The sequence below is a fragment of the Ursus americanus genome, chromosome 26 (assembly GCF_024610735.1).
Source record: "Ursus americanus isolate L20-20 chromosome 26, mUrsAme1.1.p, whole genome shotgun sequence".
In the NCBI taxonomy this organism is placed as follows: Eukaryota; Metazoa; Chordata; class Mammalia; order Carnivora; family Ursidae; genus Ursus; species Ursus americanus.
This window is the reverse complement of record NC_142152.1, coordinates 18,606,179-18,621,983: the sequence shown is the minus strand read 5'-3', so window position 1 is coordinate 18,621,983 and position 15,805 is coordinate 18,606,179. Positions and strand designations below refer to the sequence as shown.

The window sequence follows — 15,805 nt, the reverse complement described above, 5'->3', positions numbered from 1 at the left end:
GGCATTGGTCCCATCTTCCTGGAATCACAATTTCACTGTGACGAGAGGAAAATTCCCGTCTCTCAGAGATGTGGCTCTTGCAGGTTTCCATTGCTACCACTAGCATAGGATATCTTGGGAAGCTGGGGTGTGAGAGGACAATGGAAACAGATAAATAAAAGGGAGGGAGATTCCTATACTCTCTCTGAGGATAAGGCGTTTCCTTATCTGATCCTTGAGCCACAGCTAGAGTGCTTTTCCCAGAGTTCTTTCTTTGCCACAGCACACACTTTTGGATTTCTGGCTGTGTTAAGTTCAAGTTGGAAGTATCAAAAAGGGGAAGGGGGAAAATGGAGGAGGAGAGTGGGAGGTAAACTCCCTGCCAATCCAGAAATACTTTGGATCCCGGTATTCTTCTTGGACTCATCTTTTCTACTCTTTACAAAAGAGACTCGAAATAGGTGCTCCATGTTTTCTGTTCAGGTTTTAAGGTTTCATTCAATGAGTGGGACAGGGAAGAGTGGGTCTACTCAATTGTACCCAGAACCAGACCATAAATTACCTTTGAGAAGAGAGCACTTTTGTAATTTTTTCATCATCCCTTCTGCTTTATCTTACCCAAGGCTATTCCCATACTAAGGTACAATTTGAATTGCATTACTACTTTGGGGGGGGAAGCTTTATTATCTCTCTCTCAACTCTAGAATTAAGTAGAGACTCATTCCAGCATTCAGATTCCCAGTTGTACATGCCTCATATCCTAGCCAAACAGGAATCCTTGCTGATAACAGTTATGCTGTTCCACATCTATAACTTTTATTAAGTTCTCTCTACCTAAAATAGTTTCCCAACCTTTCGATTTTTGCCTCTTCAAATTCTGCACATCTTTTAAAGCTTAAATGTATTGCTTATTAAAATTTGTTTAGTTTTCTGCCTTGCTCTTATGTGTTCCCCTAAGAGGAATATGGGATCTCTTCAGCCTTTGAATAACTGTTGTTTTTATTTGTGCCTTTTTCAATATGTGTGTATACATATTTACATATATATACATACAATTTGTTTTAGGATTATTTTTGTTCAGAGATAAAGCAACTGTGTCTAGCATAGGCTATTATGTTCAGATCCAATAAATTTAGGTAACATTTAGTGCCCACCATCTACTTTTTCACTTCTCTATAACAATTCTTTGAGACATTTATTCTGAATCTCATTCATATGAGGACACTGAGGGTAAGTAAAGTAACATCTTAACTCTTATACAGTGGCAGTTTCTTGAGTGCAGAAATTTCAATATTCAGTTTTCTTCCAGCTAATACCTACCTTATGGTAGCTACTCAGTAAGCATAGCAGTAACCCTTTTTTCTTCTTTCTGCAGTACCTTGGCCATGTAGAAGTTGATGAGTCAAGAGGAATGCACATCTGTGAAGATGCTGTAAAAAGACTGAAAGCTGTATGTATTTGATGGTTGCCACTGTTGATTTATATACCGAAATATTTTCTTAAGAGATTTGGCTCAGTAAATTTTAGTGATTCACTATCCAATAAGACCAGGGTTTCTCTGAAGGCAAAGATGTGAGCTCTCTAATAAAGAGCATCTCATGTTATCCATCCAAAGGCGTAAATTATAAAGACCTACTTTGTCAATTTAGGCCAGACAAAAGTACCTTTTGGATAATGAAACAAGTGGTATGAAACAAGTGGTATGAAATCTTACAGGTGAATAATGTCCTAAAACCAAGAGAAAACTGTTACAGTTAGTGTCTTAACCTAACTGTGATAACTGGGTTATAAATTACTGGTGTTAAATTTACTATAAGAAGCAGCAGAAGATAGAGTTATCTGTGATGATGGCTAGTGAGGTTTACGGTTGGGGGAGGGCTTATTATCTTGACTACTACTCTCCAGTTTCCTTCTGTACACCCCTCTAACATAAACAATGTATTTCCCCTGCCTTTTGCACAAACTTCAGCATACTTGAAATGGGAAGTCCTTTTCCAGGATAAATGTTTTCTTTGCCTGTTATACCATAGAATAAATCCCAGGCACATGCTTGTGTATTTAATAAAAGGAGAGAATGGATTCAGAGTTCATAAAGGTTCACATTTAAGTGTCGATATCATATTTTGGATAGGTTTGAAGAATGTCTCATCAACTCTGACAGTCTTCTTCACAACCTTCCTTCTCTCCAGTGTGTGGCCTTTTCCTCCCTTTGCTATGAAAGCTTTAACCATTACTTCTGCATGCCCTTGCCCCAGACAGCATTAAATACTTGTTTGCTTTGGGTTTGCTGGTATGGTAGGCTGCCACAAGTTTGGCTACTAATGAGAGCTTTTTTTTTTTTCTCCCCCTCAATTTGCTTAATCAAAACTTTTCTGCTGCTTGGTACATTTTATATGACATCTCATCTATAATCCCTCAATATAAAAGATACAAGATTAAAGAAACAACAAACTTAGAGACGTGTATTGTGTTTTGGAACAAATGTCTGTGAATCTGTTGTAGAAGGGAAAGGAGGAGAAAAATAACTGATTATAGTATACAAGGAACTAAAAAAATAAACCAATATGTAGAGACATGTACATATACATACTTACATATGTACCATTTTCCTCAGATTTTGGTCATTTAAATTCTTAAATGATTGAAGCCCTTCCTATTCTAATCATCATTAATGTTAAAAGGACTTATTTTCATCTATTATGGTATGTGAAGCTCTAATTTATAGACTTGTCATGTCTACCTGAATATATTCTCCAGTTAAATGCAGCCTCACACAGTGTAATTTTCCAAGAAACATAAATTCAATCTCTTCTTTAACAGAATAATTCTAAGTTCACTAGAATAATAAGTTTAGCTTAGAAAATTTTAAAAGTAATACAGTGATTTGTCCTACTAGTCATTAAAGAATATTTAAACATCATAACTGAAAACAACAGGCAAATCAGTGAATAGACAAATAGACCTGAAACAAATTACAAATAGATATCAAAATTTTATAACTTACTTAACTTACAGGTAGAAGGTCATTGTGGAATGAGCCTTTAGAAAGTCTTTTAATTCAGAGTATGGCTTCATGTTCACTCTCTAAATAAGGGGAAACTAGGGATGGTTTTCATTTGCACAGAAGATATTAAATGGTATTTAGTTTAATGAGCAGTGAATCCTCTTAACTATTTTTTTTTAGCCTACTCTTAATTAGAAGCATCTCTTCATTATATAGATAGGATAAGTTCATTGTGTAAAATACAAATGAATAAAAACAGTATGTAAAATTCTTTATAATCACAGAGATAACCACTATTCACCATTTAGTTTTAAAATTAACTTTTTTAGGGGCGCCTAGCTGGCTCAGTCGGAAATGCATGTGACTCTTGATCTTGGGGTCATGGGTTTGAGCCCCACATTGGGTGTAGAAATTACTTACGTAAATAAACTTTTTAAAAAATAATTTTTTTAAAAGATTTTATTTATTTATTTGACAGAGATAGAGACAGCCAGTGAGAGAGGGAACACAAGCAGGGGGAGTGAAAGAGGAAGAAGCAGGCTCCCAGCGGAGGAGCCCAATGTGGGACTTGATCCCGAAACGCCGCGATCACGCCCTGAGCCAAAGGCAGACGCTTAACAACTGCGCCACCTAGGCGCCCCTAAAAAATAATTTTTTTAATTGAGTGGATTTTACCTTTTTATTTTTTTATTTTATTATTTTTTAAAGATTTTATTTATTTGTCAGAGAGAGAGAGCACAAGCAGGGGGAGTGGCGGAGGGAGAGGGAGAAGCAGGCTCCCCACTGAGCAGGGAACCTGATGGGCAGACACTTAACTGATTGAGGCACCCAGGTGTCCCACCTTTTTATTTTTTTTTAACCATGAAGATTATAAACTATAAGCATGATTATTTGAGGTATAAGACTATTTAGACAATTAAATTTAATAAGCTTTATTTTCACCAGAAATAGAAACCAAATTGCCATTTAAGAAATTATACCTGTGCCTGGAACAGTGTCTGGCACATAGTAGCCACTCAAACATTAATTCTGGACTATATAGAAAACAGTTCAGTCCTCAATATGGTCAAGTCAAATCTCATAACAATTATCATAACCATATCTTACATTTAATGTTTTAAAGTTTATGAAACCCTTTTGTATATCTCTAAATGATCCTTATTTCCCTATGGTCATTTATGACTAATATGAAGTTTTATGTATGTTGATTGCTTTTCTGTACATACTTAAACTTCAGAACTTTGGGGGGAAATTGACCACTTCTGAACTTTTCATTCAAGAAGTTCTTTAAAATTTTTCAGACTAATGCTGTCCAAGAAACTTGGGGTAAATGTTATGTATAATTTCACATAGGTAAACATGAATTTAAAAAATTAGATTGAATTTTGGGGTAACGAGTCAATTTTCTGTTTATTATACTCAGTAAAACTTCCTCCTATAAATACTCTTTCTAATGCTATACTGAGAAGTTTGCAGAAAGTTGGAAGTCTTCAGGATGTTGTTCTTCTCAGACCATATTCATCCACAAATATTTGAGATTTTTGTCTTCTTTTCATATTTTTACTATACAGAAATTTCTAGTTGCCTCCCTGCCTTACCAAACATTCATCTAACAAACATTTATAATCTGCTGTACCAGATGGTTATGTACCAAAAGCTATGTCTTCTTCCTTAGAGTTTCAAATAAATGGAAGCAAATGTAGAAGTGTATAAGCTTACAGATTAAAGAAGAAATAACATGTTTATGGAACTAGTTTGAATGCCAGAGTTTTAAAATTTAAAGAATTATATAGCTCAGATGTACGAGTTAAGTAGCAAAACAAACATCTTAAACCTATCACTTGAATGATGTTTGAACTAAAAATGTGACATTCTGGAGCTTTTTTTGTGAATAATTGAAGAAGCCAGATAATTTGCAAGTATAGTTCTTATTTATCCTCAAATTAGTCCCTTACTATTCAGGATCACTGTAACATCAACAAGAAGTTACTTGCATAATTAATATTCTCAAATGAAAAGATATTATAACTAAACAAGATCGCCTTTTTTTTAAGATTAAGTTTTAAATCTGCTTCTCAGAGCATAAATATGTTTAAATTCTTTTTGTATGATATAAAAGTTAGTTATAGCTATTTCCAACTCATTTACTTTGTGATATAAGTGCACAAATAGCCACACTGGGACTTAGATTGTATTGGATAAATGACAGAAATGACTATTGTCCATTTTCAGTACCTTTATTGACATAGTCAGTTGCAGGGTGAGTAGTACTGTCATTTATCAGTCTATTTTGTAAAAAGTGTATTGGGCCTTGGTTATCTTGCTTGACATTGGTCCAAAATGCTCTTCCTTTTAAAAGGTCTTTTCTTCCCATTGTCTCTAAATGTCTCTCCCTCTCTGTCTTGGTTTTAGACTAGTTTCATTATACTGACAGTTTCTAATATGTTGGTTTTTTATTCACTATTTGATATATTTGCTTTAATATATGTTCTTGTTTTAGCAGGTAAAAGAATCATAACTTGTTTTTTTTTAAGCACTAATATTCTCTAATTACTATCTTTTAATGCATTTTGCACGTCAACTTTTTTCATTAACAACTGAGGTCTTTTATGAAAAGAGGGCAGACTACATGTTTAACAAGAGCTTTTCTGGGAGCTGAACTAAATATTAACAGATCTCTTTCCCTTACCTCACAATCCCTCAAGAATTGTGAATCTTTTAACTTTGGCTGCATCTTTAAAAGCTGGTGGTCACTCACAGTCTAACAAAACTAGGGTCACCAAACTTGGCAGTAGAAATAAGCAGTCTTATTGCAATAACTACCCCAGTTTATTGTTTTTCCAGCTTAAGCTCAAAACATTTTTTGGAAATATTTGATGCTGTTTGGGATTTTCAAAACTTAGGTAGAAAACAAACTCTTCAGCGTTTGAGAGTAGTGAATGAGTTTATAAATTGTCTGAGAGAGTAAAATTTCTGTACAGTTGTCTTTTTCTAGATACTTATCCAACATTAAAAACTGATTATAAAAACTAAAGGCTTAAATAGTTCAACCAAAGTTAGGAAATGTAAAGTTAAGGTAGCTTGGGTTAGAACACATCTACTTTGCATAAGTTCTTCTGATCTTAAATGGTGGCCAGCTTTAAAGTTTCTACATGCTTAAGAATTGGTGCTGGAACCATAGATAGCTATGTCTCTCTTAGCTACATAGTTTCAGAGTTACATACTTATAACAGCCAATGCAGGTTTCTTTATTCTAAAACAGTAGCATTTTTTTTTTAAGATTTTATTTATTTATTTGACAGAGACAGACAGCCAGTGAGAGAGAGAACACAAGCAGGGGGAGTGGGAGAGGAAGAAGCAGGCTCCTAGCGGAAGAGCCTGATGTGGGGCTCGATCCCAGAACGCTGGTATCACGCCCTGAGCCGAAGGCAGACGCTTAACGACTGCACCCCGAGGCGCCCCTAAAACAGTAGCATTTTAAAACAAAACCCTATTTTTAAAATTTCAGTTGTGGTCCACAGATGTTGTTTGGTTCTCAGATGTATTTTTTTCATCTGCAGTGAAAGCATTAGCTTTGTGTTCTTTAAAGACAATTTATTTTCTGGAATAGAACATATCTATTATTTCCCCATGATTGTTGTGGAATTGATCAGCCCACACATACACATACTTACAAATTGATCCCAATGGATGAGTAAGGATTCTTTAAGTGAAATCTTGAACTTGGTAAGAAAAAGTCTGACAAAAATTCTTGCTGCACACTCATAATTTAATTTTATGGGTTGCATTTTTTATGTGATTATGTGGTTATTCAAATGTGGACTGTTTTTTTTTTAATTGATGACTTCCATATAGTAGACCACTGATTTTTAAATTGAAAAATGTATATGGAAATTGAAAAATGTGTTTACTACTCAGTATTAGGAAATTTAAAATACAAATCTCACCAAACCAATATGTCTTAATCTTTTTCCCTGCTGCCAAATTTGGATAATCTCTGTTTCAAAAGTAAATAGAGACTACTAAACTAACTAGTTGCTCTGCACGGGTGCGGGTTCTGATTTCTTCTCTTTCCATGGATTCTTAGGCCATACAGTATGTTTCCCTGCATTTTCATGCACCGTCCTTTTTCCCTGTCACTCCTGGTATGGATAACTCTTTAAAACTCTCACGCCCTCCCCTACTCCTACTTTGCCTTTTACCCCATTTCTGTATGTGCTTATTGGTGTGAAACCCTGGGACATTTAGCCCATACAATAATAGCGCTCGACTTGTCCCCCTGTTCCTCCAGGAAAGGAAGTTCTTCAAAGGCTTCTTTGGAAAAGTAAGTTTGATGCCACATTCGTGCTTGCTTTATAAGGAGTTACACCCCTAGTATAGCACTGACATTCATTTCTTTATAATATAGGAATTGATATATGGAAATTAATAAATTGGAAAGTTGCTATCTATGATATTAACTGTGTGTCTGTTCATACTAAAATTCCATAAAGAAAGCAAATAGATTGAAAAAGTATTATGTCCTCAAGGCTAGGTATTAAAATAAATTTAATTTGATCTTGCAAAGCTGTTCATATTAGCATATTAGGTGGATTTTTAACAAGTGGGTTTTACTTAGTGCTCAGTATTGACAGAGAAATGGGAAGAAATATTAAGTTCAAGTGGAAATTGAATGTACCCCAGATTTTATATTCAATGCAAATGCTTTTTTTCAATCTAAATTAAATTTCAGGTGAAGTGAGTGGAAGTACATAAACTTATCTTTGGGGATTCTATCATTTTTAGCCTGGGATGCTAATCTGAGAAAAATTATCCTCATTAGTAGTCTACCAAATAATCTGTCATTGTGTGGTATGTTCCTTCTGTAAATGCTTTTCAAGTAATGATTATTTAATGTCCCGATTTCCTTAGAATTAAGAATATATATACAAATAGGTAAATACATTTCTAACATTTTTGTGTCAGAATTTATCATTGTTTAGTTTTAAGTAAGTGCTAGAAAATAATTTAGACTGAAACAGTATAAGAAAACACTACTGTCATTGGATATAAATTACTAAGAGTTAATGCGAATATAAAAATCCCATCAATTTTTTTTTTTTACTGGGTGGTTTTGTTACTTTGGAAATTTGTTTTAAAGAACTAATAGTTAATGAATCATGGAACATTACATCAAAAACTAAGGATATACCGTATGGTGACTAACATAACATAATAAAAAATTATTATAAAAAAATAAAGTAGATGACAATCCTGAAAAAAAAATAAAGAACTAATAGTTTCCATTTTATTCTCAAGTAAATATTTTAGTTGTGGCTGGTTTTTACACGTTCAGGTATGTCACCTTTATACTTTATAAATTTGTTTATAAACAGATTTGAAGAGACTTTAGATTGAATGGCTTGATTCAGTTACTGCTGTCAGTCTGAAAGAGAAAGTCATATCATTTACCCACTCGTTGCAATAAAATTTCTTAGTAGACATTTTGAGTTTGAGTTAAATCAACAGGTCCATATCTAGAAAGAATTAATCCTATAGACATTTGCATCAATGCCAGGGGTCAGAGCCTCCAAACCTCTCTGAAGTCAGAAATTCCTGTATGATTTTTGACTCCCCAGGAACTTAACTGTAATAGCCTACTGGTAACCTTACCAGTAACATAAATAGCTGATCAACACATATTTAATATGTTATATGTATTACATACTGTACTCTTCAGTAAAGTAAGCAAGAGAAAGGAAAATGTTATTAAAATCTTAAGAAAAAATACATTTACAGTACTGTACTGTATTTATAAAAAATTGCATATAAGTAAATTTGCACAGTGCAATGGTATTTAAGGGTCAACTGTATAAATATGCATTATAATTGTTAAGGAAGTTTTTTTGTAGATATTTATTCTTTTCCAAATAGAATTTTTCAAAGCATTTTCACATCACCATAATTATTATACAATTTAAACTAGATTCCAAGTGATCAGTTTTTAATATGTCTACTTTAGTAAAACAAACCTGTGTAGACCTTGTATAGATGGCTAATTATAGAAAATACTGACTTGGTTTATAGAAAAAACATACCACAAGAAGACTTAAAAAGTTGTAAAACATGGCGTTAGGGAACAAAACTAGCTCTCACTTTGAAATCAATCCCAAAGTGGCAGTATTCATTGCTATACAGAATGGAGTCATGGTGTACCTACAGAGTAGCTGAATTGGGTCACACTGTGCTTCTTAGCTGTTTCACTGCACTTTGCAACATGATAAATGTTATATGGCATGAGAAAGAAAATTAGGAATCATCTCACTTAATCCTTAAAATAACGCTGAAATTATTATTCTCCCTGTTTTACAATGAGGAAACGGAAGTGACCTGCCCAAATTCACAGACATAATTAGTGGTAGAAGCTAAAATTTGGACCCAGATAATTGGACTCCAGAGCTCACATTCTTAATCACTATGCTTTATAATTATTCTGTTTTCATATTAGTTACAACCAAAGTTTAAAAGACTTAACCTTGGGGTGCCTGGCTGGTTCTGTCGGTGGAGTATGTGGCTTTTGATCTTGGGTTATGGGTTCGAACCCCACACTGGGTATATAGATTACTTAAAAATAAAATCTTTTAAAAAATAAAAGATTTAACCTTAAAAGATGCTAATAAATAGCTTCATATAAACTCATTTCACTTTCTTTGTTCTTTGAAGGTAGTAATTTAACTTTGGATTTTTACCTCTAGTCAATTTACTTTTTTATTAAGGCTTTAAAGAGTCTTTTTCAGTGGTTCAAACTAACATTTTATTAATTTGGAGATATTTAAATCATACTACTGAATTTTACTCTCACAGGGTTTCCTTAAAAGATGCTAAGCAGATGAGCACTGCTGTCGTATGGACGTGTTGAATCACTCAATTGTTGACATGAAACTAATATTATACTGTATGTTAACTAACTGGAATTTAAACTACAACTTTTAAAAAGGTGGGAGGTGGGGCACCCCGGGTGGCTCAGTTGGTTAAGTGTCTGCCTTCAGCTCAGGTCATGATGGGATCCAGCCCCAAGTCGGCTCCCTGCACTGCGGGGAGCCTTATTCTCCCTCTCCCTCTGTCTACCACTCCCCCTGCTTGTGTGCTCACTTGCTCGCGCTCTCTCTCTCTCAAATAAATAAATAAGATATTTTTAAAAAATTTTTAAAAAGGGAACAAATGATGCTGAACAGTCTCATTATAGCATCTATGAACAAATGCGACTGTCAGAATTCTTTTGTTATTGAGGGGAGAATTCTTTTTATTGGCAGGGTGATTTTATTCTAACATACAATTTTTTAAATTATACTAAGTCATTTAAAGAGTTTGGAAAACCAACAGGGAAAAAGCATTACCCATAATCTTACCAGAAATATGCTCTTAAATGAAAAACTTTTATTTATTTATTTATTTTGAAAAACCTTTTAAAATGGAGCCTTTTAAATCTTTCAAGATGCCATCATTCAGCTCACTTCCACACTAAGCTACAAGAAATAGGCTGGTGAAAGAGACTTGGTTTGTGAAGTTTGCCAGGCCAATTTTGGTTTAATGAAAGCTAAAAATGGAGAATCTCATAGAACAGTATATGATAGGGAGTTTATTTTTTTAATTAAAGTATAGTTGACGTGTATTAGTTTCAGGTGTACGAGATAGCAATTTTATAAGTAATTACGAGACACTTGCTATGATAAGTGTACTTACTATCTGTAACTATACAAAGTTACTACAATATTATTAACTATTGGTAGGGAGTTTTTTAAAAAGTTTCTTATAAATTTTGAGACTTTCTTAGCCTTCCCAGCATGTATGATTTAGTGGTCCAAGATAAAGAGAACAACAATTATCAAGAGGTGTTTCCATTAAACGTATTTACATAAAAGTAGAGGTGAAAGGATTATTAGACCTGAATCTGAATTTATAAATCATGACCAGGAGGACTGCTTCCTCGTTTTCCTAAGTTGTTTCCTGAATCTGACCAACCGGTCACTTCTCTATTCCTGCACCAGTTGATGGGAGGAGTGCCTCCATAAGCGTTCACCATAGGGAACAGATAAACCTGAGTCTGTTTACAGAACTGTATTATTTAGCCCATGTAAGCTTATACACATCTTATTTTATTTTATTTTATTTTATTTTATTTTATTTTATTTTATTTTATTTATTTGACAGAGAGAGACAGCCAGCGAGAGAGGGAACACAAGCAGGGGGAGTGAGAGAGGAAGAAGCAGGATCCTAGCGGAGAAGCCTGATGTGGGGCTCAATCCCAGAGTGCTGGGATCACGCCCTGAGCCGAAGGCAGACGCTTAACGACTGTGCCACCCAGGCGCCCGGCTTATACACATCTTAAAACAGGAAAGAAAAAAAAAAAAACCTGAAAACCTGAAATAACTTTTTCCAAACTAGCTACATTAAATTGCTCACTGTTGTTAGGAGAGCCAAAAATGTACTCAGCTTTTTAGGAAGTACTGTATACAGGTTTGTTAGTTTATTTGGACATACCAAGCAAATACTTGATTAACCAAGTAATTACATGGCAGTTAACACTTGAAAAAGATTTTATAATTTTAATATATTTGAGGAACTCCATGAGCTAAGTAATCTGCATTTACATTTTATGAGGAAATGACTGAATACAGAGATATGAAATGTTCTTAGGCTACCCGTTAGTTCTCTTTTTAAAGCCATCATATTAGAAAAATTCAGTTCAGTTATCTCCTGTGAGTCTTTCTCCTGTGTGTTTCCTTTACTGCTCACACAAAACACTTCATTTCTGGTCTCCAAATGAGATATTTTTCCATACACCAAGCAATTTTTTGTGACATCAGCTAGTTATCTCACAATTTAACTCAGTTCTAACACTGCCTACCTGGAGATAGTGTCTGATCCCACGGGTTAAGGGCTCAGTCCCATAAGACTGCTTCCACACTATTTTAGATGCCAGCCGTAAGTAATAGGTCTCCTGGTTACCTACAATGTCTGTCCAGTTTGGCTACAAATTGGAGGTTCCCACAACCTCCTCTTCAGGTTTAATTTGCTAGAGCAGCTCACAGAACTTAGGGAAATACTTACATTTACTAGTTTATTTAAAATATGTGATAACAGAAACAGAAGAACAGCCAGACCAAGAGCTACACAGGGTGAAGTCTGGGAGGATTCTAAGCACAGGAGCCTCTGTCCCTGTGGAGAGGGAGTGTGACACTCTCCTGGTATGATGTGTTTGCCAACCTGGAAGCTCTCTGAACCTTGTACTGTTGGGGTTTTCTGGAGGCTTCTTCATATAGGCATGACCAATTATTAATTCCATTTCTAGCCCTTCTCCCTCTCTGGAGGATGGAATATGAGGTGGGGCTAAAAATTCCAAGCTGCTCATCATGGCTTGTTCTTTCTGATGAGCAGCCCTTATCTAGCAGCCTACCCAGAGTTGTCTCATCCAACAAAAGTTGCTCCTAGTGCTCTTATCACTTAGGAATTTACAAGGGCTTTAGGAGCTCTGTGTCAGGGATGGAGTCAAAGACCACATTTTAGAGCAAGGGATGCTCACAGTGCTCTTATCACTTGGGAAATTAGGAAAGTATAAGGTTTTCAGAAGCTCTGTGCCCAGAACCAGGGGCAGAGACCAATATATATTTTCCATTATCTCACAGCTATTTGCTTATATTTACACAGAGCTTTATGATAGGCTTTGACCTACTTTCTAATATGCTACTCACAACTACTCAATGAATTAAAACAGCATAGTTCATGAAATTACATTTTACAAATGAATAAACAAGCTCAAAGAGGTCACCCAGTTAGTAGTAAAGGGCAGTGCCTACCCTGAAACCAGGGTTTTCTGAAAGTTGGTGCAGTATTTTTCACCTACTCCATATTGATGTTCTCTCACTCAGAAGTACAGCAGATAGCTCAAGGGCCTGAATGCGTCCCACAAACATGCTTTGTATGCCTGAGCACAGTTTATAAGTTTGAATTAGTTGCCAAAATTTCAAACACTGAAAGTTTTCACATAAAAAGTAGAATATCTAACTTAAGAATTAGAAGATCTGGGGCGCCTGGGCACAGCGGTTAAGCGTCTGCCTTCGGCTCAGGGCGTGATCCCGGCGTTATGGGATCGAGCCCCACATCAGGCTCCTCCGCTATGAGCCTGCTTCTTCCTCTCCCACTCCCCCTGCTTGTGTTCCCTCTCTCGCTGGCTGTCTCTATCTCTGTCTAATAAATAAATAAAATCTTAAAAAAAAAAAAAAAGAATTAGAAGATCTGACAAACTGGAATGCTTTCTATGTGGCAGCAGTGGCTTGAGCTGAGTAGCCACAGTACCCTTCGGTAGCCTGTTGGCCACAATCTCTGCAACTCTCTATTGTCCTTACATGCAGCCTGTTTCACTCATTTTGTTGCCTGCTCTTAATCCTGTAGGCATCTGAGTTTGTGAATTCTTCCCCGAGCTATTATGTCACTTTGAAGGGGGGAGGGGCACTTTAACTATATAAAAATCACCAAAAATATTATATCTGTTCTAGCAGATCCTGTTAATGTACTGCCAAATATATTTTTCTCATGTTCTTACACTTTTTCAGTTGTTAAATGGCATAATTAGAAATGATTATGTTTTGGAGAATGCATGGTTGAAAAGTAATATGTGGTTATATTGTTTTTACCTAATTCTAAACAGTAAACACTGTGTGGTATTTATGACTACTCTTAAGTACGTGTACTCACATCTGCGTTCTAGCTGAGATTTCCCAGATTTTCTTCTCTATAACAAATCATACTTAGTGCTTACCTACATTCTGGATCCTTTTCTTTAAAGTGAGGAAATGGGGCACCGGGGTGGCTTAGTCGGTTAAGCATCTGACTTTTGAACTTAGCTCAGGTCTTGATCTCAGGGTCATGAGATTGAACCACACGTCAGACTCTGCACTCAGCACAGAGTCTGCTTGAGATTCTCTCTCTCTCTCCCTCTGCTCCTCCCACTCATGTGCTCTCTTTCTGTCTCTCAAATAAATAAGTCTTAAAAAAAACCCAAGAAACACAGTGGTTCTCAAGCTGAAGTCACAGCGTCTAAAACACACTAGGGACTCTGCTAGGCTGTTGAGGTACAAAGAGGATCAAGACAGTCTTCATTTTTTTTTTTATTCATTTACTGTCTCATTTTTAGGTAATTATTTGACACCTCCTCCTTTTTCCTTAAGCCTCCAGAATTTCTTACTCTGTTCTCTCTTTTGGCTGATGACCTTGCTTCCTATGTCACTGAAAACATAGAATCAATCAGAAGAAAACTCTCCCATGTGCCGCCACCACAGCTCCTCACCGACCTACATCCATGCCCGTATGCTCTGTTTTCCCTCCTATGCAGGGATGAACTGTCTGTGTTCCCAGCCGAGGCCAGCTTCTCCACTAGAGTCTTACTATTCCAGCTCTTGCTTACTCCAGCAATGCTCCCCACACACTTTTCCATTTCAGTTTTTCTTTCTATAGTGGATCAAAACAAATCATCTTTTTTAAAAAAATGTTTCTTCGTGCCTTAAGTTTCTGCTCTCCCTTCCTCTGTCACACCTATTTAATCAGCCTTTTACCCTCACCACTCCACCAAAGCTGTTCCTATTAAGTTTTCTTCTGTATCGTTATTCCAAGGATCGTACTACCACCATATCTGATCTATTAGTAGATTTGTCGTAGTCTGTTCCTCTCCTGCTATGAAACGCTGTTCACTTGGAGTTCAGGGATCATGTTCTTGGTTTTCCCTCATACGCTGCCTGCTTCCCAGTCTGTGGACTCTTCTCTACCTACACCTCTCCCTTGATGATCTCATGCAGTGTCATGGATTTAAATACCATCTCTATGCTGATGACTGAAACTTCTATCTTCAGACATCTTCTCTGAACTCCTTGGTGGTATTTCCATCGTAGAAGCAATATGGCATAGGGGTTAAGGGCATAGACTCTAGGGAGTCAGGTGCTTGCATTTAATCGTGGCTCAGCCACCTACTAGCTTTGTGACCTTGGGAAAGGTTCTTAACTATTCTGTACCTCAATTTCCCCACCTATAAAAAAAAAAGGATAATACTAATACCAACCTCATGTGATTGTTGTGAAGATTAAATAAGTAAATATAAGCGAAGTGTACAAAACACCCTACCACAGTGGATAAGTGTTAGGTATTGTTATCATCGTCATCATCATTAAACACTTTACACCAGGCAACTTGCATCACATGTCACAAAACAAATTCCTAATCTGTCCCTCCCAAACTACTCTCCCCTAATCTTCCCCATCTCAGTATAGAGCAACTCTGTACCTGTGCTCTAGCCAAAAATCCTGGATCTAATTTTGACTCCTCTCTTTCTGTTATACTCTGTTTCCATATCTCATCAACATTTCCTGTCTCACGACTGCCACACTACTGCCCTGGTCCAAGCCGGTTTCTCCTCTCATCTGAGTCATTACAGTAGTGTTCTTCTTCCCCTGCTTTCATTTTTGTCCCCCCTGCCATCTGTTCTCAAGATATCAGCCTGAGTGATCTTTTTAAGACAGAGGGCTGATTATGTTGCTCCACGCTCCAGATCCTCCAGTAGCTTCCTGTCCTACTCAGGATAAAAGCCGAAGTCTTTTTAATTCCCTCTGTCCCTTTTCCTATCTTCTCCTACTCTCACTCCCTCGGTTCCAGCCACACTAGCCTCCTTGCTATTCCTTGAGCACACCAGGTATGCTTCTGCTGTTTGTGCTTGCTATAACTGCTCCTGTGAAGTCAGATATACGCATGGCTCGCTTCTTCATGTCTTTCCATTCTTTGTTCAAACGCCCCATT

At 36.3% G+C, this 15,805-nt stretch overlaps 1 protein-coding gene across 18 annotated transcripts in view; it reads left to right on the top strand.

The window, feature by feature from the left end:
• Positions 1 to 15,805, top strand: part of NUMB (NUMB endocytic adaptor protein) — a 184,063-nt gene that overhangs the window by 141,187 nt on the left and 27,071 nt on the right. For 14 of the 18 annotated variants that reach the window (XM_045807866.2, XM_087856105.1, XM_087856108.1 and 11 more), the window contains 2 exons: positions 1,355 to 1,429; positions 7,275 to 7,307. In XM_045807866.2, coding sequence (XP_045663822.2) covers positions 1,355 to 1,429; positions 7,275 to 7,307 — 108 coding nt within the window. The other 4 variants (XM_087856114.1, XM_087856111.1, XM_087856109.1 and 1 more) reach the window with 2 other exon arrangements.